Raw genomic sequence first — 26,754 nt, 5'->3', positions numbered from 1 at the left:
ATCTCATGTTTTCAGGCAAAACCTTTCAAGAAATCTTTGTTTATTTAAAAATATGTATTTTCATTATTATGGATGGTATTTTTGCCACGTACTAATTCAGTTCCAAAATATAATCATTTATAGGTAATTAAAGTTTTAAGTTTTAGCACGTAAGTCATATTAATAGGTTCGCAAATCGCAATACACATCCACCCCGTTTACAGATTTTGGTCAAAAATATTTTTTTGAGATTTCTTAGAAAAGACAATAATTATAGGGGGGTTTTTTCGCTTCATAAAAGCGATATGGGTGTTATGGTTTGCTGACCTGAACCGAATTTTGTTGTTGAAGATGATTAACAATAAGTATACCTTCCTGTACTAGTTTTTATTGTTGAAATGTGCTGGAAGAGCAACTTAAAGGTATAGGACAATTATGATTTGTTGGAAATTCTTCTTCTCTGTAAAATTGTTTGAGCTATACTAAAAAAAAGAATTGGATTATTAATTGGAGAATATGACCAGGTAGAATTTTTCGTACGATGATAAAGGATTGAAAGGGGTGTAAAGTTAATCTTGAAAACTACTACTCTGAATATTTTGACGAGTCATAGCTGTGGGCAGCATTGATAACTTGCTAGTTAAAATTATTACACCTTTTAATTCTCGTGGACCCCATAAACTTATTTGCATCTCTTTGACTCGTCCTTGCATACGAAAGAAGATAAAGTCATGTACCTAATTGTTGAAGCAACCAACTTCTTCACTTCCCCAAAAGTGCCAAACAAATCCAAACGAAATTTCAGCAATCGTATACAACATAGATACACAACCTAAAATCTCTTCACTATTACGGTATCATGACAAGTACCGTCCAGTACATTGATTTATCCTTTGTAGTTTTATTAATAACATTCTTCAAGAAGTAAAAAAATAAAAGCTAGGACTACAATGTTATGCAATAGTGTTGTGGAATAGTTTTCTACGCAGCTCCCAGACCGTTTGCCCACGTGTATTACAGAAAGTTGGTCATGTTCATTTCTCGGAAAATATACATGCATATAGGGCATGTTTAGTTTGCTACTTAAATCACCCATTCCAAATATTACCAATATTTGGTAATTCTAGAAACTTCTACTCACAAAAATATGGCAAAAAATAGTAAGTTATCCAAGTAAACATAATTGGGTTCACCTAGTGATCAAATGTTTGAAAATTTTAATTCCATCAATCAAATCCGATCGGTGTTGTTGGATGATAATCTGAAAGCATACACGTAAGTCAAAAATCTTATACACGCCCTCCCCTCTAGCCCCCGTGCATTACACGTGTGTTTGACATAAGAAAAAAAAATCAAACATTTGATCAATAGTAAAAGTGAACATAATTAACCTACGTACAGTGACTTTACCATGGTAAGTTTTGGAGGACAAAGTGAATATGCCCATGAATATAATGTACACCGCTGAGTACTGACCAAATATCTTTCATCACTGTGTATATATAATCTACTTCATCCGTTTCATAATATAAGATGTTTGATTTTTTTACTTATAATATTTAAATATTTGTCTTATTCAAAACATTATGAAAATATCATTTATCTTGCTTGTGACTTACTTTATTATCAAAAGAACTTTAAACACGACTTGTCATTTGTTATATTTGTACTAAATTTTTAAATAAGACGAATGATCAAACATTATAACCAAAGAAGCCAAACATCTTACATTATGAAACGGGGTAGTGCATACTCATTGTAGGATACCATGTATTATTAAGATCAATCACAAATAAAATTCCATTTGGAATACAATATTTTAAACACATCATTAGAAATTACTATATGGATAGACACATGAATTTCTCAAAACAAATGTTTGAATAGCACACGGAAAAAAAAGAAATTAAAGAGCAAGAAGAGAAAACAATGAGGTACGACTTCATGTTACTCCTCCAAAAACCCTTTGGAATGACTAATTTCATAGGATTTCCGAGGGAAATTCAAGGGTTCAATTCTTTGTTTCAAATAATTCCACTACAAACCCATCCTTGCGATTCAAATCTTCTAAAAATCGTTCTCTTTTCTTCCTTTGTTCCAAGGAGCCCCAACTATTTTTTACTATTTTATTAAACATGTTCAATATACTCCCTCCGTCCCAAAACAAACCAATTTTTCACTTTTTACCTATAATGTTTGACTTTTCATTTTATTAAAAAAATTTATGATTAATAATTTTGTTTTTATTAGATGATAAATCATGAATAGTACTTAACGTGTGACTAATTTTTTTTAATTTCTTAAAAAAATAAATAAAATAGATGATCAATGCTGGACACAAGAACCGAAGAGTTGGTTTATTGTAGGACGGATGTAGTAAGACAGTAGTAGATCCTATCAATTCCCCCCTAGATTCTGAGCTCTATCTGCCTAGATAGAGGATCGGCTTTCCAGTTCCCACGCTGACAGCCGACGAGAGCACACGCGCGGGGGGGCACAGAGGATGCATGAATCCAAGTGTCCGCGTAGCACCAGGCACCAGCATCTCCACGCCTCCGCGACAAAATTTCTCCCCTCCCTTTTCCTCGGCCGGATTGGATGGGGGGATAGATAATTGGAGCAGGAGCTTGTGCGCCTCCTCCCTATCGATCGCTGCCTCGCTCTTGGTTCAATGCACACGGCGGCCCAGCGACAGGAGATCGGTCGGCGGCAGCGCCTGATGATGGATGATGGCGTGATGGGCTCACTTGGGAGGGAGGAGACCGGGTTGACTTCACGTTCGCTGCCTCGCGGGGATAAACTCGGCTTGACCACCGGCTCTCCCGTTAGGGCTTGTTCGGTTAATATTAGGTTAGAAATTGATTTATTCTACACCTATTTTGATGTAAAATTATTCATTCTCAATCGTCTCCAATCCGTCTTTCTGGAGGAATAATGAATCTCCCCCGATGGGCTCTCCCGCATGTCCACTCCTAGTAAAAAAAATCAGTTTTTTTTTACAAAACAATAGTGTATCGTTCCAAATTGGTATAGGTCTGATCCCTGAATATTAAGTCTGGTATACATATGTGATGGCTCATGGCTAGATATCAGCTTATATCGTGTTATAGTATTTTTTTTCTTGAGGATGGCTCAGTTTTCTTTAAAAATTCCAAGGACAAAATGAAAGTGAAAGAACACTCCTGTTTGTTGCCCTTTCTAAGGCCATGTTTCTTTCAGCTCGAGATTATTATAATCTAGATTATTAGGAGTAAGCTGAAAGAAACATACAACTTATTAAAGTAGCTTATTATAATTTAGAGCCCAGCTTATTATAATCTGATAAGCTCATTTAGGTGAGCTTTTTTCAGATTATTAGGTGAAAAATTACCCACCATACCACTCCACTCCCTCTTTAGACTTGCAACCCAATAATCCAGACTCTAATAATCTAGAAAAGAAACAACTCACAGCTTATTCTACTACAGATTATAACAATCTAGCTTATAGTAATCTGACTCAATAATCTAGATTATAATAATCTTAAGCTGAAAGAAACAGGGTCTAACTCTAGCTGCACCATAAAAAAAGACATGTCTAAAAAAACCAGTAATAATTTCGGAAACAAATCAAACATCTCTTTACCAAACAAATTGCAATGCTGAATCCATGGCCAATTACTAGTGGTAACTTTTCTTTTACATAATTTATTTGGTAAGGTTTTGGATTCGGAAAAGCCCAAACTTTCCGTAGAGCAAGTGATATGACTAGGCCGTGGGTGGGCCTTTTTGCGGCGTTGGGCCATGGTTAGACCCAACTGCAAGTCTATAACACGACCCAGCTGATCCCCTGCCCCCTGGTCGCCATGGCCTCCATGGAGGCAGCAAGCAAGGAGGACCAGATGGGAGGAGGAGGCGGCGCCGGAGACGCCTATGGAGGCGACGAGGCGAAGAGGAAGGAGGATCCGCTCGCATCCAGTAGGCTCCTCGACCCGGATTTCAAGCCTTCCAAGCTATCGCAAGATCGACTCGACAAGTTTAAGGTTCCCTTTTTTACATTTTGCTGTTTTTTCTTTCTTGATCCACGCACGGGAATCCTTTTAGTTCGAAAGTCCAATTCCCGGTAGTTTAGGCAGACGCTGGAGTAATTTGCTACCCGCAGGGGGAAAAATGACCGATTATCCTTATTTCCGGATGAATAAAGGAACATATTAGGGCTTCTTTTTTATGGAGATATTTGAGGACTTGATATTACCATGGTTGAGTTTTTTTTGTGTATGCTATTGTTATTTGTTTGGCGATAATATAGCTGGAGGCTTTAGTTGATGTTGGCGAGAATGCCTAAGCTATGAGTTGGTTTTGATGTCAATGATAACATTTCGATCTCAGGGAGAACTTTTTGTTCCTTTCTGAATGGGAAAGACTTCGTTTCTCTGATGAAGTTTGGAGTATGCAGATTGCATGCTATAATTTTGATTGGAACAAACAAAAAATAATCCACACCTTATCAGTAACGGGTGCCAGAGTGGGTGTGATATTTTGGTTTCAAAATGTATTTTTGCATTGCCTGTCCTGTAAAGATCCAGTATGGCACTTCTTTAAGAAAAATAATTCAAAATCATAATTTCCCCTCATAACCATAACATGACAATTGTCGAAACGTGTGTTTCTCTTGGCCATGATGATTTTCCTTTGTAAGGCACGCTGTTCATGCATTTGAATGTTTCCATCTGATTCTACCGGGTCTATTATTTGATCTGTCTAGCATCGCAGGAATTACAGAAGAAATGGTTGCAAATAAAGGAACAACCAAAGTGCAAAGGGAAATCTAGAGGTGCCTCCCTCACACATATTTATATGCACTTGTCTTTGTGTTATTACCCGCCTGCCAGTTGTTCTAACTATTCTTATCACTGCATTTGTCTCTTAGGAAACACTAAAAAGAATAGCAAGGTGACCAGTGATTGTAGAGTGGCAGACAAGGATGAATCTACCAGCAATGTTGCTATAGATGTACAGCATACATCATCACCTGCTGGATTCCAAGTGGTATGTGTGGTTATACTATTGGAAAGTGTGTTTTGACAGTGGACACTATCTCCCATTCCCTGAAATCCTGGAAATTGTGATTTTCCATTTTTTTTTGTTGTCTTTGCGAAAAAAATTAGTAGCTAGATTTCTATGACCTATACTGTAGTATACTGTAGTGAATTCTATATTACTACACAAATTTAGATTAACAACCCAATTTGCTTAAAATATTGAAATGTGTTCTAAAGGATAAAAAGTTGCTTTATCTTGACTTCTAGCTAATTTCTACAATTACCATGCAATAAACAAAATGGTAAAATCAATTTATTGCTTTCATTTAGTTTTAGGTAAAAGTATCTGTTGCTAAAGCAGCGACACCCTACTAGCATCGAAGTACATGAAGTATCCATTGATTACATAATATACACCACAATTTCAAAAAGATCATGCTGCACTAGAATTGCAAATAAAAAGCTTCTGTTATTTACATTTACCCACTAGCCTTTTTTCTGTATGATGTATGCCAAATTGATAGAGTAAACGTTGATGAGTTGCTTCCTTGACATGGATTCCCATCTGTGTTGGCTTTGTTGATAGTTGATGTTAGGTGGAAATGCTTGTATCATTGACATCTTTAAGACATTCAGTTGACTTGATTTATGCTGATTTGGTTGACTTTGATTAAGACTACTGGTTTTACTCCCATCAATTTTGCAGGATCTTTCATCATCATTTCCCCCAAGGAACAAAAGGAAGTTACATTGGGGGTACAGTTCTATCATTATACTGTGTATCATATATGTTGCACAATTCCTGGGTAAATTTATACTCTTCTTTTATGAATTTAATTTAACAAAGAAGGCACAGTTTAGCTTGTCCAACTTACCTGCGTGGATGGAATGTGGTAGGGTAGGGAGGACTCACACTGCAATTTAGTAATAGGCGTTTTATTGATAATCCCTTGTATGATCAACTTTGTCTGAAGGTCATGAGATATTCTCACTTATGATTAAGATATCAAGAAAATCTGATTGTAAAGGTGAGCAGATAAAAAAAATTGAAGCAGAGTCACCATAGATCTGATGGAAATGGTAGGACATTAGTGCAGTATGGTGTGACACTTCTTTTGACCTTGGTCACGAGGCAATCAGCTCACCTGTTCCTTTGAAAAGAAAAATATCTCCGTTGGCGCTTGTCAATCGTCCATTGTATTTTTCAGGCTTGACGTTAAAGAAAGGTGGGAGAGGAAAGCAAACATGTGAGTTACTGAAGATCAGTTATGTTCATACAACAAAATCATCCCTCCATGCCTATATTCCTGTCTGGGAGCAGAATAGTTCAGCGAAAAATTCCAAGAGCAGTGCAGCAGGTTGTCTGATTTTTGAGGTTTCTCTCTGATGTTTTCTGGAGATGTCGTGGCTAGACTTTGTTCCGATCTATTTGCTTCAAGATCAAACCTCTAGATCTTATTGTAGATACTTGAGGCCCATGTAGGGTCCAATCTAGAATAATGTGGTGTTCACATGTACGATTCCTGGAACAGCCAAAGCCCTGGGAAGCTATTGGTTGGGCATTTTTTTTTCTAATCATGTCTGTCTCAGCTCGCAAACATTGTCTAAAACAGAATGATGATGACAATATTGCTTCTGACGTGTTACTGCTCTGGTGCTGCAGATTATCAATTTGTCCAAATCCTTGCTCCCCTTTAGATGAAATTTATAGTACTAGTGTCTCCTTCAACATATTTCAAATTGTTCTTTTTTTTCTATATATGCTGCAAATTATTCGATGTGCTGGCGTCTACATTGCCACTTTGCCAGCAGTTTATCCCATTTCTAAATCCTTGGGCGCCAACCCCTGGTCCCTGCGTACTGCTGCATTTGGACGCTATCTGAATTCTGAATCAACTTGGATTTGGACGCCATCTGATGTTTATCTATGTTTTGTTCGTACTATGATCTGGGGTCAACGGCTCAACGCAAACCACTTCATCAACTTGCTGTACCTGCATATGCTACCGTGGGAGGTCGAACTGTCGGTTAGATTAACCCATCAGAAACCGGAAGATTGAACAGAAAATATAAATGAAAGCTACCTGTCGTGAGCATTTTTGTTGTGCTACGTTGGATTGACAAAAAGAAGAGGGGCACTATCTCGACTTTATTTTTTAACTAATGTTGTTTGTCAAAAGAATATCTTAAACAATTATGGAATTGAAATTTAATACTAAAATATGAAACAAATGTATTGTGATTTGAAAAGACAGATGACAAATTTATTGATGTTTGAAAAGGCGAAGAATAATTTGACCTTTTTGGTTTTGTATGGGGGCAGTGCATTCGAGCGAAATATATAAATAAAAACTTTTTTGATCAGTGGGTAATGCAATTATGCAACTCCGTAATTTGTCACGTGGCGTCGCGTAAGAGTAGAGCGCGCGATTAAACTAGCAAATCGCGGCTGCTCAAGCGACAGCTGTGGAGGTTGGATCGGGGCAGAAACCGACGGCGTAAAAGTCCAAAAGTGTTCGTCGCGAACCGTGGGCTCTCCGTCGCTGATGCTGTGGTCAGCGGCTCAGCGTTGCTGCTCTTGGGGGAAAAAAATCGGTCGTGATCCGCTGAGGTGGATATCTGCTGGATCCGCGTGGCGGCGAAAACGCCGTGAGCCTGGAATGGGTTAGAGTAGAGGGACCAGATGATACTGCCCTCCAGGAACGGCTGTGCTTTTAGCTATATTTTTCAGACTTTTTTCTCGATTTTTGCATGACCATTTTTCGGGAGATTTAACTTTTTACCAGAAGTCAAAACATATTTATCACTTATTGTCTATGGCATATGGACCCTTATGAGTCTATGACATGCGAGTTCAGTGTCCAATCTATTATGAACATCAGTAAAAGTGACAAAAAGTTAAATGTCCCTTATTTTTTGAACGGCTAAATGATATTTTTCTTCATTCTCTCGCATTTCTAAAATAGATTGTCTATGAATTTAAAAATCACATCGGTACATTATGAATAAGAATCTATTTTAAACTTTAGAGTTTAATTATATAATTAATTAAAGGTTTATGCTTGTTATGTCTTCACTCCTAGAAAAAACAATTATATTTTATTATTAACATGTAAAGATGATTACAGTTGAGATTCATGTTGCTACCGCTCTATCGTAAGGTTTGGCCGTACATTTGATTTGAAGAAGGGAGTCTCATTGGTTCCACGTGCTAGCATTTTGATAATTGGTGGTAGTATGATGTTAATCTGGAAACTTAAAGAATCCATTTGACACAACTATGACTCTCAACTGTAGGACCTATGAATAATTTAAAAATATCATATATATTGTAAGCCAGACCGAGTTATCATGTTATCACTTTTTAAATTGCTATATCAATATCTAACTATTAATTTATTTTGAGCTTAACTTGATAAATCCCCATTTATATGAAATACAAATTCCATAAAACAGGTACACAAACACACAAATATACATATAGAAAAACAACATACTTTTAAAAGTTGCAACCATGGTTTTACCTTACGAGCTACCCGTTACTACATGGTAATGCACACAACCGAGAAACAATAGTTTTATTTAATTTTCATTTTGAGCTTAACTTGATAAATCCCCATTTATATGAAATACAAATTCCACAAAACAGGTGCACAAACACACATATATACAAACATATAGAAAAACAGCATACTTTTAAAAGTTGCAGCCAGGGTTTTACCTTACGGACTACCCGTTACTGCATGTTAATGCACAAAACTGAGAAAACAATAGTTTTTATTTAATTTTCTTTGAACTACATAAACATACAAAATCAAATTTAACTTCTACAAGTAGAAAAAAAACATAGCTATAAATATACATATAGTAACAAAGTTTAATTTATTTCTTTTGCTACAATACAATTTATAGAGACCGGATTTGGTCATGCATGTGTGTATTGATATATAATTTATCTTATCAATATTTTTATAATCATTTAGATGACATGTATAATTAACTCATCGTATAAGTTTAGGTTACGTTGTTTAGATGACTGATAAATGGAAAATATCAATCAACTGATAGATTAAAAGGGTTGATCAGTATACGTGGCATGCTCGTCGATCCATCGAACCGTAGCCGGTCACCCTTCAAGCCATTGGTCGCGTTGCTCGTTGGCTACTGCATATCGCCCGCCGGCTATTGGGTCGTTCGAACTCCGCTTCCGAGCGATAGGTTTATCGATCCGTCGCTGTCAGAGATGCGGGCGGGGGTAGGGGTCCGTATGGCGCGCGACTGCACGGTGGGCCCGGCCACCGCGGCGTGGTCCGACGTATCGCGGGCTCGTGATCGGCTCGTGCCGGGCCCGTCCAGCCACGTGCCTGCCCCCGCCACGCCTCCGCGCGGCTCCCGCTTCCTTGGGGGCGAGCCCGATGCCGCCACGAGCACCCGCGGATTGTACACGCAAACGAGTGGAATGGAATGATGATGTGCCTGGGTTATTAGTGGTAGTATTAGCAATTGACACTGCTGTCTTTGTTTAACTTTAGGCAGCAGTCAGGCACGGACGTCTGTCAGTGTTTGTTTGGTACTCGTCTATTTCACTCGATGTGATCGGCATACGTAGGTTTATTTATTTATGCACGACACTTTATATTGGGTTTAATACTATTTTTTTAATATGCCGATTTTTGATTTTACCGTTCGTCTTGTTTAAAAGATTTATGTAATTATTAATTATCTTATTATGATTTAATGTATATGACTTATTAATTTTTTATAGTTGTATAAAATTTTTAATAAGATGAATGACGGCCTAAATAAAAAGTTAACACTATAAAAATACCGAAAAAAGTAAATTACTAATTATTACTATTACAGTTGACATGTTAGGATTCTTTATAAGAACTTATGGTTGACAATGTTGTGCACTTGTCGCACGCTCTATTGCTGTTTCCTTATTTAGGAACGTGAGTACTGCTCGAATATTCGGTTACTTGAAGTTAAATAAAGATGACGAAAATGGTACTCTATTTTTTTTTGTTTGGTCTAGTTTTCTAAATTAATTGCTTTTAGAGCAGAAGAGTGTTTTTCTACTAAGAGCGAGTGGCTTTAGAGTTCAAACTATGCATTTCTCTTAGGGTGCGTTTGGTTCGGGAACGAAGTGGGTTGAGTTGGAGTGAGACATGTTGGTTCTATTTTTCTGTTTGGTTGGATGAATAAGTTGAACCATGTTTTTTTTGGTGGAAGAGATGAGATGGGTTGGACCTGTTTTTGTTTTGTTGACGGAATGAGATGGGACAGAGGTTACCTCTTATATCCAAAATAAATTATTAAATACTAGGATTTATATATGAATAACCTAAATTAATTAGATATATATTTATACAGTAATATCCTCTTTGTGTCGTGGTCGTACTAGGATGGATGTGTCCCACCATTTTGGTGGGATGAGTTAGACCTAAATTTAAAAGAAATATTTCTCTTTTGGGTCCAACCCACCCATCCATCAACAAACAGGGTTAGGAATAGGTTGGCTCTGTGCCAATCCATCCCATCGAACCAAATGCATCCTTAGTTTGTTCGACATTAGTATGCATTTTTCTCGTATACTGCTGCATGCTTATTTTTCTTGGTTTTAAGCTTTTGTTGACTAGCTGTACCCATCTTTTGCACATGCTATTGGTGTGCTTAACAGTTATTTCTTGATAATTCTTGTCGTTTTGAAGAAGAGCATGATTAAACATTTAAAACTTAGAATCATAATAACTTTTAAAATATTTAATTTAAAAACAATGGGATGACATGTATAAAAATGAGCTTGCGGAAAGTATGTTAATAAAGTAGAGATTTTATACCTATATAATAGAAAACTACAATAAAGATAAATTTTTGAAAACTATGTTAGGAGTTATCAAACTAGACAGAGAGAGTAACTGATATAGAGTTTCATGTATTATCAGAAAAACACCGTTTCACTTACTATTATAAATCAAAAATTAAAATTAAAACTTAACTTTAAAATAGAATTTGGGCTTTTTTTTGCCCAAGTTTAGTTTACGATATTTATTTCTAAAATAATAACAACACATATGTAAAAGTTTTACAGATAAATTATTTTTAATTACTAATATATTGTTTCACTTATAGTTATTATAAGTGAAACATTAAGACTGGTCATTTCTCGTTCCTGCAGACAATTAGGTCCTCTTTATCCGGGTTTATAAGTGAACTAAGTAAAAATGTACCCCTCCGTTTAATAATGTAAGATGTTTAATTTTGTTTGTTTGTAATATTTAACCATTTGTCTTATTAAAAAATTATAAAAATATCATTTATTTTGCTTGTGAATTACTTTATTATCAAAAGAACTTTAAGCATGAGTTGTTATTTTTTATATTTACACTAAATTTTTAAATAAGACGAATGGTCAAATGTTACAATAAAAAAATCAAACATCTTACATTATGAAACGAAGATATTAAAAGCCTAAACAAACGAGTGACTCTTTATTGCATTTTTTAAATCCATAATCCATTCTTACACGATTAAGCAAAACGTTAGAGTCAAGTATCTTTTTTGTTTTATTTGGACTTTGGAGTAGAAGTAACACATCAACATTAAATTTAAAGAAAAAGATCAACTTAAAAGCTTAAACAAATAAACCTAAATTAAAATAAAGAGGACATTAATACTCTGTCTTTATACTACCTCCATTCCAAAAAATTTTAGTTATTGTTTTACGTATTGAACGTTTGATTATCCATCTTATTTTAAAAAAAACATATAGAAAACTCAGAAAAAATAGTCACACATGATATACTGTTCATGTTTTATTATCTCATAATAATAAAATACTAATCACAAAAATCCAAATAATATAAAGAATCAAATATTTTTATTTTTGATCGGGGAAAGTATTCATTAGCTAGCACACATGAGTCACCGTGACATGGACATTCCCGAGTAGTAGTAGTAAAATGCGCCAGCTTGTGTGCGACGGGGAACAATTGGTCCATGTAAAGGAATAATCTTCCATGACCTGTCGATTGCTGATTACTTCGTCTATCCTTTATTATGTCATGTATACGTGCGAAAAGTATTTCAATGTATCAAGAATTTTAGTACAATTTTTAGTATCTCAAGGTGCAATGTATCTTAAATATAGCCAGTGCTACAACCGCACAATAAAGACTAAATGAACTCTAGATCATCTATGTTTCAATTCAATAGTTTAGATTTGCTACGATAAGATATATAAAATAATAATTTTTCTACATTAAGATAATGGTATAGTGATGTGTTAATCTATGTCATTCTTTTTTCATCATACAGTGCTAGTGCAACCAGCCAAACCAGATCTTGATCCATACCCATTACACATGTATGAATAGCCGGAATATATTTGTTATCGTAAAGGACTTATACAGTTTTACTTAATAATATTATTAAGCTGTTAACGCGTTGCAACAGAATTTTACGACAATATTGGGTTGACGACTTCACCATATGCTTGAGTTTGATTTTTCTTTAGTTTCATTGTTCTCTAATGTACTATAAGCCAACTATAAATATATTTTAAGAAGATAAGAGAGAAAAATAGTGAGTTACAGATTTATAGTCAACTGTGGCATGAACTATAAGACACGATGTGGATATGACATGTGAGACATGGTAGCATATGTTTTGTGTGTAGCTATCATATAAATTGGCTATTAGATTGACTATAGATGAATTGAAGCTAGTAGTTGGCTATACTACTGAACTTGCTCTTCGCAGGTGATGGCGGATGAAACTCTTGGATAGAGATACCATAAAGAAAAAAAGAGAATACTATGTATGGAGACCATGCTAAAATGAATGAGTGACAAAAACTAGAAAATTCTATTGCTGCTTGGTGAAATTATTTTCCTTCGAAAGTCAAGCGAGTGAAAATCAGAGCACGCTCGTCTGCTCCACGCATGCGCAAGAATGGATTGGTGAGATCCACAACCCAACGCAGAAAATTCTCAGTGCAAAACTGTTCCTTTGTTCGATCGAGACGTCCTTCTCCCGATCATGTTGAAATTTATCCAATCAATTCTGAAATGGACACAATTTAAAGAGGGGAAAAAAAATGAAAGGATGAACATTACCTGTGCATATACAGCCACACACACAACTAACTGAATGGTTGATGACACGTTACACCTTTCATTTGATCGAGCAAAGACTACATATGATGCCTTTGCCTCCCACTACTCTCGACATAATATATCCATCACCAATATCGATTCAGAGACACACTCAGATCCTACTAGCTTCTGTCGTTCCAGATCGCTTGATATGCATCCCAGGAAAGAGAGAAATTGGTTGAACATGATCGTCTAGACTACCCAGTGCATTGACGAATCTAGCCAATGAGGTTAAAGTGGTCTGAACAAATTAGATATAGGTCCAATCTTTTTTGTTGATCTTTGCCATAAAATTTTAAGGATTTTCGTGGGGCTCCAACGGTTTTAACAAGGCCACAAGGCTAGTGAGGGTTCGAGCCTCCGCCGCCCCTATATTAGATCCGTCCTAACCCATGAGACATAATTCCTCTGACACTTGTATCTATGCTTAACATTGAAGATATATAAAGACCGGAATGAATATACTGATATACATACGTGTCCAATGTACAGATATTGGATTTGTCAGACAAAAAATTTGGCCAGTCGATTGAGAGTTCATGTTATTAGTAATTCCCTTTGGAAACCCAGAAACCTAATTGTAGGTATCATGGAAGCACATCTATCACTGAATATACACAGGAATGTCATCTGCTCGCATGCCTACATCCGTTCTATTTCTAGCTCCACCTATCTTAACTATTCACTTTTAAGATACACTCGAGAGTTTTTTTATGCAACTAATTAAACTGCCACTCTACCAGAATAGCACCAAAAAGCATGCATGGTCAAGATTATGGGTGGGGTTTTGCAGCAATGCTAGCTAGCTGCAACCACTGATTGATATTATAGGAGTATATAAATCTGTCTCTTCCCACACAATCTGGGCGACGGGAACCATATATCATATACTACGTGGTAGTGGAGAAGAAGGGAAGTACTGCTAAATATATATTACTCGTACGATCTTCTTTAGTCTGTCTTGAGAGGTGGAGGAAACGGCCACATTCCACTAATGGTGTGTTACCTGACCTGATCTAGATCATGTTCTTTATCTTTTTTTTTTCTCATTGCTTAGCAATTGCACCGGCAAATGTAGACATATCAGTGGTGGTAGTCAGGAACACTTTGTGTCATGTTTGATCTTCTTTTTTACAGGAAATAACGGTTGATATTGTTAGGATTTTTAATGGAAAAAGCCAAATAACATTTGCAAATAAAAATTAACTGTGAATAAAAATTTTATATACGTATTCTTAGCAATGTAAAAGCCAAGGTTAGAAAATAAAGTTCGGTGAAAAAACCAAAATCAACTCTAAATTTAAGTTTAAAAGTTAAAATTTTGACCTATAAGCATAAGAAAAATGAAAAGATAAAAAATAAAATTTGGAGAACTGACATTAAAATAACTTTTATCTCGAAGTTTCAGGAAACCACGGATGATATGACTTGTGGTAATAACCACATGTTTTATGATCAAAGAGTTCCATAGAACAACAAGTTTGAATCTCATATAAAAGTAGAATATTTAAAACAATATTGTTCAAAATAAAAAAAACTTAAACCAACCACTTGCATTAAGAAATCAATAATTGAATTTCATAGATACTATATAAGATGAAAAGTAAATACATAATTAACACACACATGGGTAGGGTTTGGAGAATCCTTAGGGTCATAATACTCGGAGTTATGTTACGACCGTCATAATAACTGAACTATAGTTTTACTCAACTTTAACTACAAAATACAAAGTTTTCTAAAATTACTCGCTATCTTGCTATAATTTAGCACACAGTTATAATTTATGGAATTTTAAAGGTCTTTTAAAAAATCATAAATATGTATTAATGTTATTTGCCAAGGGCACATCCTAACTAGATGATTGATTGATAAGTCCTGAATAGAGAAAATAGCTTATATATATGTGATATACATATTATAAATCTAACAAATAGCAAGAAACAATATTATTTAAACAATGTTGATGTTTAAAATTTTATTTTAAGAAATCATACTTTTAGAAGCGCGGTGCTGAGTAATTTATAGGTCATCTCTGATAGTTGTTTAGAACACAATAAGATAGGAAATATGTATCATTTGTATTCATAAAAAAATATTAGGAGTTAAACGAAAGAGAACTAATGATCCATGAACACTGATGTCTGCTTCCAGCCCTTCTTCCTCTTTAGTAATACCAGAATTTTTTTTAGGGGGGCTAAGGGGGCCGCTTCGATGCCGCAGATCCTGAAGCCCTGGTGGTAAATCCACCCCTGTTCCTATGAAAGGTATCTCTTGCTAACCTACCAAGAGAAAAAAACATCATAATTGATTGATTTTCTTGTTTCTTAATTATTAGTTCCATAATTGTATCCAGTCATCAAAATATATATTTCACATCATGTAGTATAAGTCACGACAACATTACATTTTTTTTTCTCGTGTTCATTTCCCTTGGGGGTACGCAGCACAAATCGCTGGCCCTTTTATTCAGGGGGTGTTTCATTCCGTTTCCAGGTTCCAGGCTTCCCCTCTTTGTGCATCACCCATAGATTAATCTAGAAAACTTCCATCTCAAGACCCAACCAAACGCTGCGAAACATACAAAAGAAGCCGCAAGCAAGCAACACGATCAGCCCTCTCCCGAAGCCGGTAGGTTGGCAGAAAAATAACCACGCACAGAGAGAGGGGGGCGAGACGAGGGAGAGGGAGGAAAAAAAAAAAAAGGAAAAACCATTTCAGCGCAAGCGCAGCGAGCGAAACGAAAGAGACTTGTAGCGAAAGGCCAAGGGCGACGTCAAATCCATTCCTCTCCTCCTCCCCTCTCCACAGGCTTGCGAGACGAGGACCCTAGGCCGCGGCGCGCGGGGGAGAGAGAGGGAGAGAGAGAGCCGTGGCGGAGCGGCCGAGCCGAGCCGAGCCTCTCGCGTGACGGAGGGGCGGAGGCGCGCGCGGGGGAGGGGATGGCGACGCCGACGCCCATGGCGGGGGAGGGGACGCTCGCGGCGGTGATGCCGCGGTCGCCGTCCACTCCGGCGGGTTCGGCGGGGTCGGCGGCCGGGGCGCCGATGCTGATATTCCTCTACTTCCACAAGGCGATCCGCGCGGAGCTGGAGGGGCTGCACGCGGCGGCCGTGCGCCTCGCCACGGAGCGCGCGGGCGACGTGGAGGCGCTCGCCGAGCGCTGCCGCTTCTTCGTCAACATCTACAAGCACCACTGCGACGCCGAGGACGCGGTACGGACGCTTCTACCGTGCAGAGCTTCGTTTTTCTTTTTGGGGGTGTTATATGGCTTGTTTCGGTGTTTTTTGTGTTGTCGAATAGCTTCGGATTTGGGCGTGGAGACGCGTGCGCGTTTCCCAATTTCTGTGGTGTTTGGGTTTAGGGTTGCGGGATTGTTCCCTTAGGTTTGGATGAACTGAGTGTGATTTGGATTAAATGTAGCGAGCACTGCGAGGATCTGAAATTGGATGAAGCTCATCCCATGGTGTTGGAATTTCTTATGAACTTGCTTTGTTTGCTTAGCGCCTAGCTGATAAGCGCGCTAGTATGAACGATTTTTTTGGTCACTATGCCATTTCCAATTTTCCATGGTGATGGCATGAATAAATATTGACTTAATCGTACAAAAGGTGATCCGGAATCCACTGTTTAATTGAAATCTCGGTGGGAATTTCGATCTATATCATCATGTGTACCCTTCTGTCTTGTTTATGGGATAACACTGATGTTTTTGTCTTGATTGGAGTACAGTAACTTTCACATTTATCACATATCAGAATGTGTAGTTATGAGTACTTGAGTAGGATTGTCTTCTCGTAGTTTTCGACCCGTTAGAATCACCGACCAATGCAGGTCACTACTTTAAGAAATGCTTAATACTTATTCACCTAATAGGGGAGATTGACTTTTAGCTGCCCTTGTTTGAGTGGCGGAGATTTAGCTGACAAATAAAGGTACTTTTATCTTCTTTGCCTTAAGCGCTGCCGAAAGTAGAGGATATGTGTTCAAGTGCAAAAACGTTTCTGTTACTAAGTTGTAACCACTTTATCATTGCATTCCTATAACCCTTTTTTTTTTAAAAAAAAAATTCTGCTATTTGTAAATGGCATCAATCAATATCATTTTCTTCATCTTATATGTTTCATTCTGAGGATTACAGGTTATCTTTCCAGCACTTGATATCCGAGTCAAGAATGTCGCAGGAACCTATTCTCTTGAGCATAAAGGGGAAAACGATCTCTTCAGCCAATTGTTTGATCTGTTACAGCTGGACATTCAAAATGATGATGGTCTTCGAAGGGAACTGGCATCCTGTACAGGAGCCATTCAAACATGTCTCTCCCAACATATGTCCAAAGAAGAAGAGCAGGTTGGTACAGGGTACAATATCCCCATTTTAGAATCTCTTATAAAATTAATTACATGACATTCTACTGGATAAAACACAGTTTGTGTTCACTGCTCAGCCTCATGTTTTAACTAGTTTAATTTCTAGAATCAGTGGGTTCTTCTATCATTCTGTCACCATTTAATGTTGATAAGTAGCCATAATGATGCGGCCAATGTGCCCACATTATATTACGGTTTGTTTTTGTTTGGTTGAAACTCGAAAGTTTCCTTAGTGAAGATCATATGACATGGTTGTCCAATAACCTTGCCTTCTTTACAGCGTTTGAGAGCTTAGAATCTCCTGTACTGGAAAGATTTTGAACTATACTGTTCCATTTTTTTTCCTGACCTTAAAAACAATAGGTGGAAGGAGAGAAATGATATCAGTGGTGTAGTTGTTGTCTAGCTGTTAACTTTTCTCTCACCAACTTCCTCTCTCACTTTCTCTGTTTTGTGGTCATTGCCAAGGTACAGCAGAGTCCATAACCTATAGGTAAGGCCATATGAATCTGAGTTAATCGCATATGCTAACATGCGGTGTTAGTAAAGGTGTTCAGCCCGATCTTTGAGTGGTCATAGGGTAGAATCTAGCTATAGCTGACTGCCTTAAGGTTTTCACAGGGTCAGACTATTCTTTTTGTCATGCTGGGGGCACTGAGATGATAAATCTGATGATAAGTTGGCTGCAGATCAATATTAAGGGCTTGGGGTGTTAATTTGGTGCCATTTACTTCTGTAATTCAGAGGGGCTCCTTTATGGTGTAGAAGCTTTGTTAAGGTTCCTTATAACAGTCTTGACAAAAAGGCGTGTAAAATAAAACCAGGTTACTGTATGAAACTGCATTAACTAAGCTCCAAATGTTGCTGTTTCTTAATATATGAATTGTTACCATTCGTTCCTACTGGTGGCTGATCATCTGAAGTTGTTTCAGGTTTTTCCATTGCTTACAAAGAAGTTTTCATATGAAGAGCAAGCAGATTTAGTGTGGCAGTTCTTATGCAACATTCCTGTAAATATGATGGCAGAGTTCCTCCCCTGGCTTTCAGCTTCGGTTTCTTCTGATGAACATGAAGATATCCATAGCTGCTTATGTAAAATAGTACCGGAAGAGAAACTCCTTCAACAGGTTTTTATAACTATGCATCTTACATTTTTGGTACTGACTTGATTGTGTGTTAAATTTGATTTTTCAAATTTGGGAAGGTTGTCTTCACATGGATGGAAGGGAAAGCAGCAAGAAAAGTATCACAGAATTCCAGCGATTCTAATTCAGAAGCAAGCTGCGATTTCAAGGATGCCTCCTCCATTGATCATGCAGATAATCATATTTGTTCACATGAAGATTCTAAAGTTCGCAACAAAAAGTACACAGAATCTATTGATGGTCGGGTTGACAGGCATCCCATAGATGAGATTTTGTATTGGCACAATGCTATCCGTAAAGAGTTAGTTGACATAGCAGAGGAGACAAGAAGGATGCAGCAATCTGGAAATTTTTCTGATATATCAGCTTTCAATGCAAGGTTGCAGTTTATTGCAGATGTGTGCATCTTCCACAGGTAGGTAGTTGTATGTCTTAATCTATCAACATCTTATTCATGGAATCTTGGGCTTGTTGTGTAATTATGGTAATGATCTGTTGCTTAATTGTTCAATACTAGCATTTGTTTGTTGATCTAAAAGTAATTGGTGCTCTTTTGTATCAGTCTACATGTTATATAAATTTTCGGCTTATGTTTCTTGTTCCATGGACATTAGGTGGCTTAGCATGCAAGTATGGGAGAAATCTGTTGAGATTTTTGCATTTGCATTTCTATTGCTAACTTGCTATTCATTTTGCTGTACAGACAATTATATCTGGCATGTCTTTACAAGATGGTAGTTTAGCTTATTGTTAGGTATTGGAACATGTATTTGCTTAATTACCTGTATGCTTTTCACTTGAAAGAACATAATGTCCTCTCAAGTAAAATTAAATTCCTCTTTAGTTTTGTCACATTCATTTTTCTGTGATCTGCAGTATTGCCGAGGATCAGGTTGTATTTCCTGCAGTTGATAGTGAGCTGTCCTTTGTACATGAGCATGCTGAAGAAGAGCGCCGATTTAACAATTTTAGATGTTTAATTCAGCAAATCCAAATAGCAGGAGCAAAATCAACTGCGCTGGACTTTTACTCTGAATTGTGTTCACATGCTGATCAGATAATGGAGACAATTGAGAAGCACTTCTGTGATGAAGAAACCAAGGTTAGTATGGATGTAGCTAGAGTGCTAGACTGCCCTAATTATTGCTATATTGGTTGTCTCATCTTCATCTTAAACTTACTTAGGTGCTTCCTCAAGCTAGGATGCTTTTCTCTCCTGAGAAGCAAAGGGAACTTCTGTATAAAAGTTTATGTGTTATGCCATTGAAGCTATTGGAACGTGTTTTACCATGGTTAGTGTCCAAGCTGAGCGATGAGGAGTCATCTTCTTTTCTTGAAAATATGCGCTTGGCAGGTTATCCCTTCACTTTGATTATTGTATGCTATAGTATAAATACCTTTCACTATGTGTAAAGAACTTCAAAATTCACTGACCACGAAAAATATGCATATGAAACAGCACCATCATCGGAAACAGCACTGGTTACTCTTTTCTCTGGTTGGGCATGCAAAGCTCGTTCGGAGGACAAATCCAATTCTGGAGAGTACTTATGCTTGACATCTGGAGAAGCAAGATGCCTATTGGATGAAGTAGATGGGCTTGAAAAATGTCGGCCATTCTGTCCATGTGCTTCACGTAGCAATGCAGTTATTTCTCTGCATTCGCAAATTGAAAATGGTTCTAGGCCAGGTAAGCGAGGAAATGATGAAGAAGCTGTTTCTGCTACTAATGGAAGTGACTTGTCTCAAACTGATGACACTGAAGCACGTCCATGTACCAAGAAACCTTGCTGTATTCCTGGGTTGAGAGTAGAAACTGGCAATCTTGCTATTAGTTCATCGCTGGCTTCTGCAAAGTCATTTCGCTCTCTATCATACAACTCGTCTGCTCCTTCATTATATTCAAGTCTTTTTTCCTGGGAGACAGATGCATCTCTATCTTGTTCAGATGGCATATCAAGGCCAATCGATACCATATTCAAATTTCATAAAGCGATTCGCAAGGATTTAGAGTACTTAGATGTTGAATCTGGAAAACTAATTGATGGTGATGAGTCTTGCCTTCGCCAATTCATTGGAAGATTCCGTCTACTGTGGGGTCTTTACAGGGCGCACAGTAATGCTGAGGATGAAATTGTTTTTCCTGCTTTAGAGTCAAGAGAGACATTGCACAATGTCAGTCATTCGTACACTCTTGACCACAAGCAAGAAGAACAATTATTTGGAGATATATCTGACGCCCTTGCTGAGCTTTCACAGCTACATGATAGGATGACTCACCCGCATGTTGAAGTCAGCGATGCAGAGAAAAATGTTTCTCATTCTTCTGATGAGATTGATTGGAGAAGAAAGTACAATGAGCTTGCCACAAAGCTTCAAGGAATGTGCAAGTCTATCCGGGCTGCGTTGACTAATCATGTCCATAGAGAAGAACTTGAGCTGTGGCCATTGTTTGATGAGCATTTTTCTGTGGAGGAACAGGATAAACTTGTAGGTCGTATAATTGGTTCAACTGGTGCTGAGGTTCTCCAATCGATGCTACCATGGGTTACTTCAGCACTTACTCAGGAAGAGCAGAACATGATGCTGGATACATGGAAGCAGGCCACGAAGAATACAATGTTTGGTGAGTGGCTAAACGAGTGGTGGAAGGGAGCTCCAACATCATCTGATTCTTCAGAAGAGGCATCCTCTGCTCCAGAAGGTTAGTGTAGTGGCTTCTTATTATCTTGGTGTCGTCGTTATTTCCAACTTGGGTCAGGCCCTTCTTTCTAATATCATATCTATTTGAATAATTATGGTAAGCAAGCATATAAATTTCCTTGATATATTATAAACATTGTTTGTTCTAAGACAAACTTGCATCAATTAGTCGAGGCTCTACCTTGGTCCAATGAATTATAGATACAATATTAGGCTAGAATAGGAGAGTAGGACTGAACCATTTAAAAAGAAACAAGAAAATCAGGCATGTGTTGGTATTTTCTTGCGATGGTGCAAGGTACGCAGAATTGAAGACTTATAGCTATAGCTGATACCTGAGGCGTATTAGAACAAAATCATAATCCAAGACTATTCATCAAGTGTTTCATTTGCCAGAGGCAGGCTAGTGGGATGTAAAGTTATGCTAGATAAACTTATCATAAACATGACTTATTGATGGCTGTTTAGCTTAGAAGTAGTTATATATTATATGGTTGTTTCCCTTTTTCTGTGCGAAAATCTTTAGTTGCCTTCTCTTTCCCTTTTGTAGATGGTGATTTACAGGATAAGATTGACCAGAATGACCAGACATTCAAGCCTGGATGGAAGGACATATTTCGAATGAACCAGAGTGAACTTGAGGCTGAGGTGCGAAAGGTTTCACGAGACCCCACACTTGACCCCAGGCGGAAGGCCTATCTAATTCAAAATCTCATGACCAGGTTTGTCATCTGAATATTTCAGCAAATAACTTTTTGTAAAAATAAACAATCTAATCATAACCATGAACATTTCAGTCGCTGGATAGCTGCTCAGCAGAAGCTACCAGAGCCAAAATCAGAAGAATGTAGTGAAGGTACTGGTATCCCTGGATGTGCTCCTTCATATCGAGACCAGGAGAAGCAAACATTTGGTTGTGAGCACTACAAACGGAACTGCAAGCTTGTTGCCGCATGTTGCAACAAGCTGTTCACTTGCAGATTCTGCCATGATAAAATTAGTGACCATACGATGGAAAGGTAGAGTCTGTAATGCATAAAACACTTGATTACCTTTATCATTTTACTAGTACTTATACTTAATTTTGCTAGAAGTCGACAATCCTATGTCTAAAAAGGATAAAAACGTGTAGAAAATACAAAATAGAACTTGCAGTTAAATTTCAGGGATAAATACATTGTTATGTTTGTCCATCCTTTTTAATGGCATCCTTTTAATATCTTTTCTGGACCACTGCTATTCATAGTTTTATGGCTTCACCTGTTCAATATGGCATAAATAGAGGTGTTTTAATGGGCTCGTGAGCTTGGATTATGCTTATCAATTGGTTATATTGAAATGAGTTGATGCAGATGAACAAGAACTTAGACTTGGCTTGATAGATAGCCGTAGTTGTAGTGTTAAGATAGATTAACAAGTAGCAATTCTGATTCAGCTGAAATGTTTAGTTCTGTTACCGTCCTGCTTTTCTATTTCTTACGGGGCAGAATCCTGCTGAAAGTTATTAAAAAAGAAAGAATGATGCTAGAAGGCAATAAGAACTTGCTGGCCAGTTAGTATAATATCTGGTATTGCATTTTGATGACTTATAGACCTTCCAATCATATCAGATAGTAAAATGTGCCAACCTTGTTTGCTACCTGTAGGAAAGCGACACAGGAGATGATGTGCATGTTATGCTTAAAGGTTCAACCTGTTGGTCCAAAATGTCAAACTCCATCTTGCAATGGGCTGTCCATGGCAAAGTATTACTGTAACATCTGCAAATTTTTTGATGATGAAAGGTAATATTCCTTGACACCTCTGAAAGACTATTATTAAATAATTTGCCTTACAACTGAGGTTGTCGAGATATCCCTGGGGTGATGACTGGTGTGTTTTTCTATCTTCGTTACAAACCAAATATTGCTCCCACATTAGTCTTATTATCTCTTTTGGCGTCTCCATTGGTTTAAAGCAGATATGATTTTTTAAAACAGTTATTGAACATGATATGATCTGTTTAAGGATACAAATATTTCCAAATTCAACAAGACAAACATTTATATTCAAAATTCAAAATCCAGATATGAATTGGATATTACCAAATTAATTGTAGCAGTAATAATATCTGGCAAATTTGAAGTTAGATATACTATTTATTACTATCCAGCTTTAAACTTTTACTGTTGATTTGTTTTACAATATAATGATAAGAGCAAAAAAATCTTGGACATAAGATAATACTTTCAAACATGTATCTCATGCTACTTGAATGCCACTCCTTTGGAACACGAACACATGCTTTTTTTTTTTTCCAACTCTTTCGAGGACTTGAACTGTTAAATTGTTGAGATCATCCTGTGAGGATCTGTGTTCCAAATGGAAATGGGGCTCAGTTCTCTCTTCTTTTTTTTGACTAATCATTTGGCAAAATTTCAAAGGTTTGAATATTGAAATGCGTGAGAACTTCATAAAAACAATCGAACAGATGGAATAGTCGAGTTCATTAATTGTATGAAAAAAGCTCTAATGAACCTTTTCGTTAGAGCAAATAACGCTACATTGTTGGTTACTTCTTTAAAAATATGAACACACTGTGGTGCTATTTTAGCCAATTTTGTTTAGTCCAATATTAGTTTCCCAAATGATATAGAGCTGGTCTAGCCTGTTGATTTTCCATGAGAATGCTACCTGTTCTACAGGATCCAAAAAAACACATTGCAAAAAGTCCTAAAAAATGTCGTCATCACTCTAAAAATCAAATCCAAATCAGATCAACGCATCTAGAAACAAAAAGGACATTATGCTGAAAAGATATCTGAAATAGAAGAGCAACTTTACTGAAATTCCATTTTTTTTTCTCTTCTATACCTAAACAAATAATGTGTTCTTTAATGTTTGGAGTGACAAATATTACCATAACCTATCTTACGAAAACTTCCATGAATTTTTTGCTGTGTGTGTGTGTTTGTTTGTTTTCCGGGAGCACCTAACTGGAGTCACTGTGTGCTCCTGAGGACAAATTTCAGTTTTTCATGTATGTTGTCTTCTCAATTCTCATTTACCATTAACACTTTGGAATTCAAAATCTGGATTGCAGCCATTCTGATTGGCACCAATAAGTCTCTTGTAATGCTGTTCTTTTTTCAGGACCGTGTATCATTGCCCATTTTGTAATTTGTGTCGTCTTGGGAAAGGTCTTGGTGTTGATTTCTTCCACTGCATGAAGTGCAATTGCTGCCTTGGGATGAAACTAACAGAACATAAATGCCGGGAGAAAGGGCTAGAGACAAACTGTCCAATCTGCTGTGATTTCTTATTTACATCAAGCGCGGCAGTTAGAGCTCTTCCCTGTGGCCACTTCATGCATTCAGCTTGCTTTCAGGTTTGCTAAATCTATATGTTTGCGATTTGCTGATGTATCTTTGCACTGTCAACAATGCTTTCTGGCTAATCAATCAATTGTCAATAACAGGCATACACTTGTAGTCACTACACTTGTCCTATCTGCTGCAAATCCTTGGGAGATATGGCAGTAAGCTACATCACTTTTTCAATATTTGTGGCTATTTTGTTTTTTTCAGTAACGAATGAGTTCTATGCTTCATTGGTTTTTCATACTTTGGTGAAAGTGCTTGTTATTCCTTATTCAAATCTAGAGAGTATTACTAAGCTGCCAATCATTAAGTTATGTTCATGGAAGAAGAAACTCGCGCCGTTATTATCGTACTAGTAATAGACACCTTTTCTACAAAAAGGAAGAAAAAAACAGCAGTACTGTTCTGTTTCTGAAGTTAATATTGTTCTGCACTAGTCCCGATGACTCCTGAGGGGTAGTTGTCTCTCCCTCAGTTATAAACTCGGTCTAAGAATGCTAAATAAGCCCTATGTTGTGAATGCAAAAAAAAGGGAGTTATTTTACTGTGTGACATCATTTGATGATTGTTTGCAGAATATTTTACTTCCCCGCACACAAAGAATAAAGGCCAAAACAAAGCTTTATAGTTTCTTTCATTTATGTGAGGAACTGAACTATTTTCCTTCAGGGATATGTGAGAAACTAATCGAATACTACTAGTTTCGTTCTTTGGTCATTTGAGGTTTAGCTCCAATTAGATGACTTAACACAATATCTTGTCCTATACATGTGACTACACTATTGTGTGCCCTCCAAATATTATGGAACTATGCTTTAGACTCATGATGATTTAGTGTGTTCAAACCTAGCCTGTTTTGGGCTTCATGCTGCTGAGGGATCATGAGTGCATTGCTTGTTGCATGGTTTGTGATCTGTTCCAAGTTATCCAAACAAATTAGTTGTATCTCCTACACTATCCCGTGATATAATGAGTGCTATTGATGAGCAGTCTAGATTTGCAAACACGCTCATGCATCTTAACAAGGATACATGTTCTGTTTTGTCGATATACAGGTGTACTTTGGGATGTTGGATGCCTTGCTGGCTGCTGAAGAGCTTCCTGAGGAATACCGTGATCGGTGTCAGGTATCCCAGTTCTTCTGTTCTTGGTTTTCATTCTTCTACTCGCTGGATCATTTATTTCTTGGTTGTTTTATCCAGGATATACTATGTAACGATTGTGAAAAAAAAGGGAGGTCTCGATTTCACTGGCTGTATCATAAATGCGGCTCATGTGGTTCTTATAATACCAGAGTTATCAAGACTGATACAGCAGATTGTTCTACACCAAACTAGCGTGGAATTATTCTTTCTTTTTCGTTTTCACATATGTAAATATAGTCGTACCATACATTGTGTAGTTGTGTAGCATAGCTACCATATTTTTCATCCCATAGCTAGATCATTTTTGTCCAGCTTAGCGTGCATTCTACTAGGTCTAGTCTAAGCTATCAAAACGGACACTACTTGCACCTTCCTTTGCCAGTTCCATTCTGCCGTGAATCCCTTCAACGCAAGTATGTAGTATATAACTATGCACCGATCCAGTACAATATCTCGTGATCCATTTATGCGTGTTTTCCTGCATCGTTCCACGCGTTCGATAGAGCACCTTTGGTGGCTGATTTTCTTTGGGTAATTGTTTGGCTTTTTCATAAAAAAACCAAATGACATATTTACAAATAAAAAATAATTTGTAGATAATTTTTATATGTATTCTTAGCGATCTAAAAGTCAATGCTGGAAAATAAAATTTAATAAAAAAACTTTAAAATCTAACTCCAAATGTAAGATAGGGCTGTCGGTATGTCTCGCCGTCAAAATGGGTCAATTCGGCTCTCCTTCAAATGCAAGGATTTCCTAGTTCCAAACATCAAGCGTAGCCACCGCTTACAATATCATGATAATCAGTTAGTAAATATCATGATAAGTATGGTTTGGTTCAGTAAATATCATGATAATTAAAAAAATAAAAAGAAG

General features: G+C 37.2%; 2 protein-coding genes across 3 annotated transcripts; both read left to right on the top strand.

The window, feature by feature from the left end:
* The first annotated feature begins 3,805 nt into the window (after nucleotides 1-3,805).
* LOC102717385 lies at nucleotides 3,806-6,638 on the top strand. Of its 2 annotated transcripts, none has more exons than XM_006644489.3 (5): nucleotides 3,806-4,000; nucleotides 4,731-4,791; nucleotides 4,888-5,006; nucleotides 5,706-5,805; nucleotides 6,208-6,638. In XM_006644489.3, exons 1-5 carry the CDS (start codon nucleotides 3,824-3,826, stop codon nucleotides 6,384-6,386), a joined length of 636 nt encoding a protein of 211 aa, XP_006644552.2. In that variant the 5' UTR covers nucleotides 3,806-3,823; the 3' UTR covers nucleotides 6,387-6,638. The 2 variants fall into 2 exon arrangements, with proteins under 2 accessions (XP_006644552.2, XP_006644553.2); XM_006644490.3 differs by having other exon boundaries at nucleotides 3,807-4,000; nucleotides 5,706-5,755.
* A 9,060-nt stretch (nucleotides 6,639-15,698) lies between these two features.
* On the top strand, nucleotides 15,699-26,352 carry LOC102717844 (zinc finger protein BRUTUS-like). Its single transcript, XM_006644491.3, has 14 exons — nucleotides 15,699-16,370; nucleotides 17,297-17,506; nucleotides 18,459-18,653; nucleotides 18,731-19,086; nucleotides 19,548-19,773; nucleotides 19,857-20,025; nucleotides 20,131-21,375; nucleotides 21,925-22,096; nucleotides 22,172-22,393; nucleotides 23,021-23,158; nucleotides 24,507-24,741; nucleotides 24,832-24,891; nucleotides 25,789-25,860; nucleotides 25,936-26,352. The coding sequence occupies exons 1-14, from the start codon at nucleotides 16,098-16,100 to the stop codon at nucleotides 26,068-26,070; spliced, it is 3,708 nt and encodes a 1,235-aa protein (XP_006644554.2). The 5' UTR covers nucleotides 15,699-16,097; the 3' UTR covers nucleotides 26,071-26,352.
* Nucleotides 26,353-26,754: the final 402 nt, after the last annotated feature.

The sequence above is a fragment of the Oryza brachyantha genome, chromosome 1, assembly GCF_000231095.2.
Source record: "Oryza brachyantha chromosome 1, ObraRS2, whole genome shotgun sequence".
In the NCBI taxonomy this organism is placed as follows: Eukaryota; Viridiplantae; Streptophyta; class Magnoliopsida; order Poales; family Poaceae; genus Oryza; species Oryza brachyantha.
The sequence above is the reverse complement of the archived record's forward strand: the minus strand, read 5'-3'. Positions and strand labels throughout refer to the sequence as shown.

Bases quoted from the DNA above. Each gene is read 5' to 3' on its own strand.
- LOC102717385 (XM_006644489.3), top strand. From the start codon at position 3,824: ATGGCCTCCATGGAGGCAGCAAGCAAGGAGGACCAGATGGGAGGAGGA. The intron at 4,001-4,730 runs GTTCCCTTTTTT...CTAGCATCGCAG, and splicing joins ATCGACTCGACAAGTTTAAG to GAATTACAGAAGAAATGGTT. The intron at 5,806-6,207 runs GTAAATTTATAC...TGTATTTTTCAG, and splicing joins ATATGTTGCACAATTCCTGG to GCTTGACGTTAAAGAAAGGT.
- LOC102717844 (XM_006644491.3), top strand. From the start codon at position 16,098: ATGGCGACGCCGACGCCCATGGCGGGGGAGGGGACGCTCGCGGCGGTG. The intron at 18,654-18,730 runs GTTTTTATAACT...AAATTTGGGAAG, and splicing joins AAGAGAAACTCCTTCAACAG to GTTGTCTTCACATGGATGGA. The intron at 19,087-19,547 runs GTAGGTAGTTGT...TGTGATCTGCAG, and splicing joins GATGTGTGCATCTTCCACAG to TATTGCCGAGGATCAGGTTG.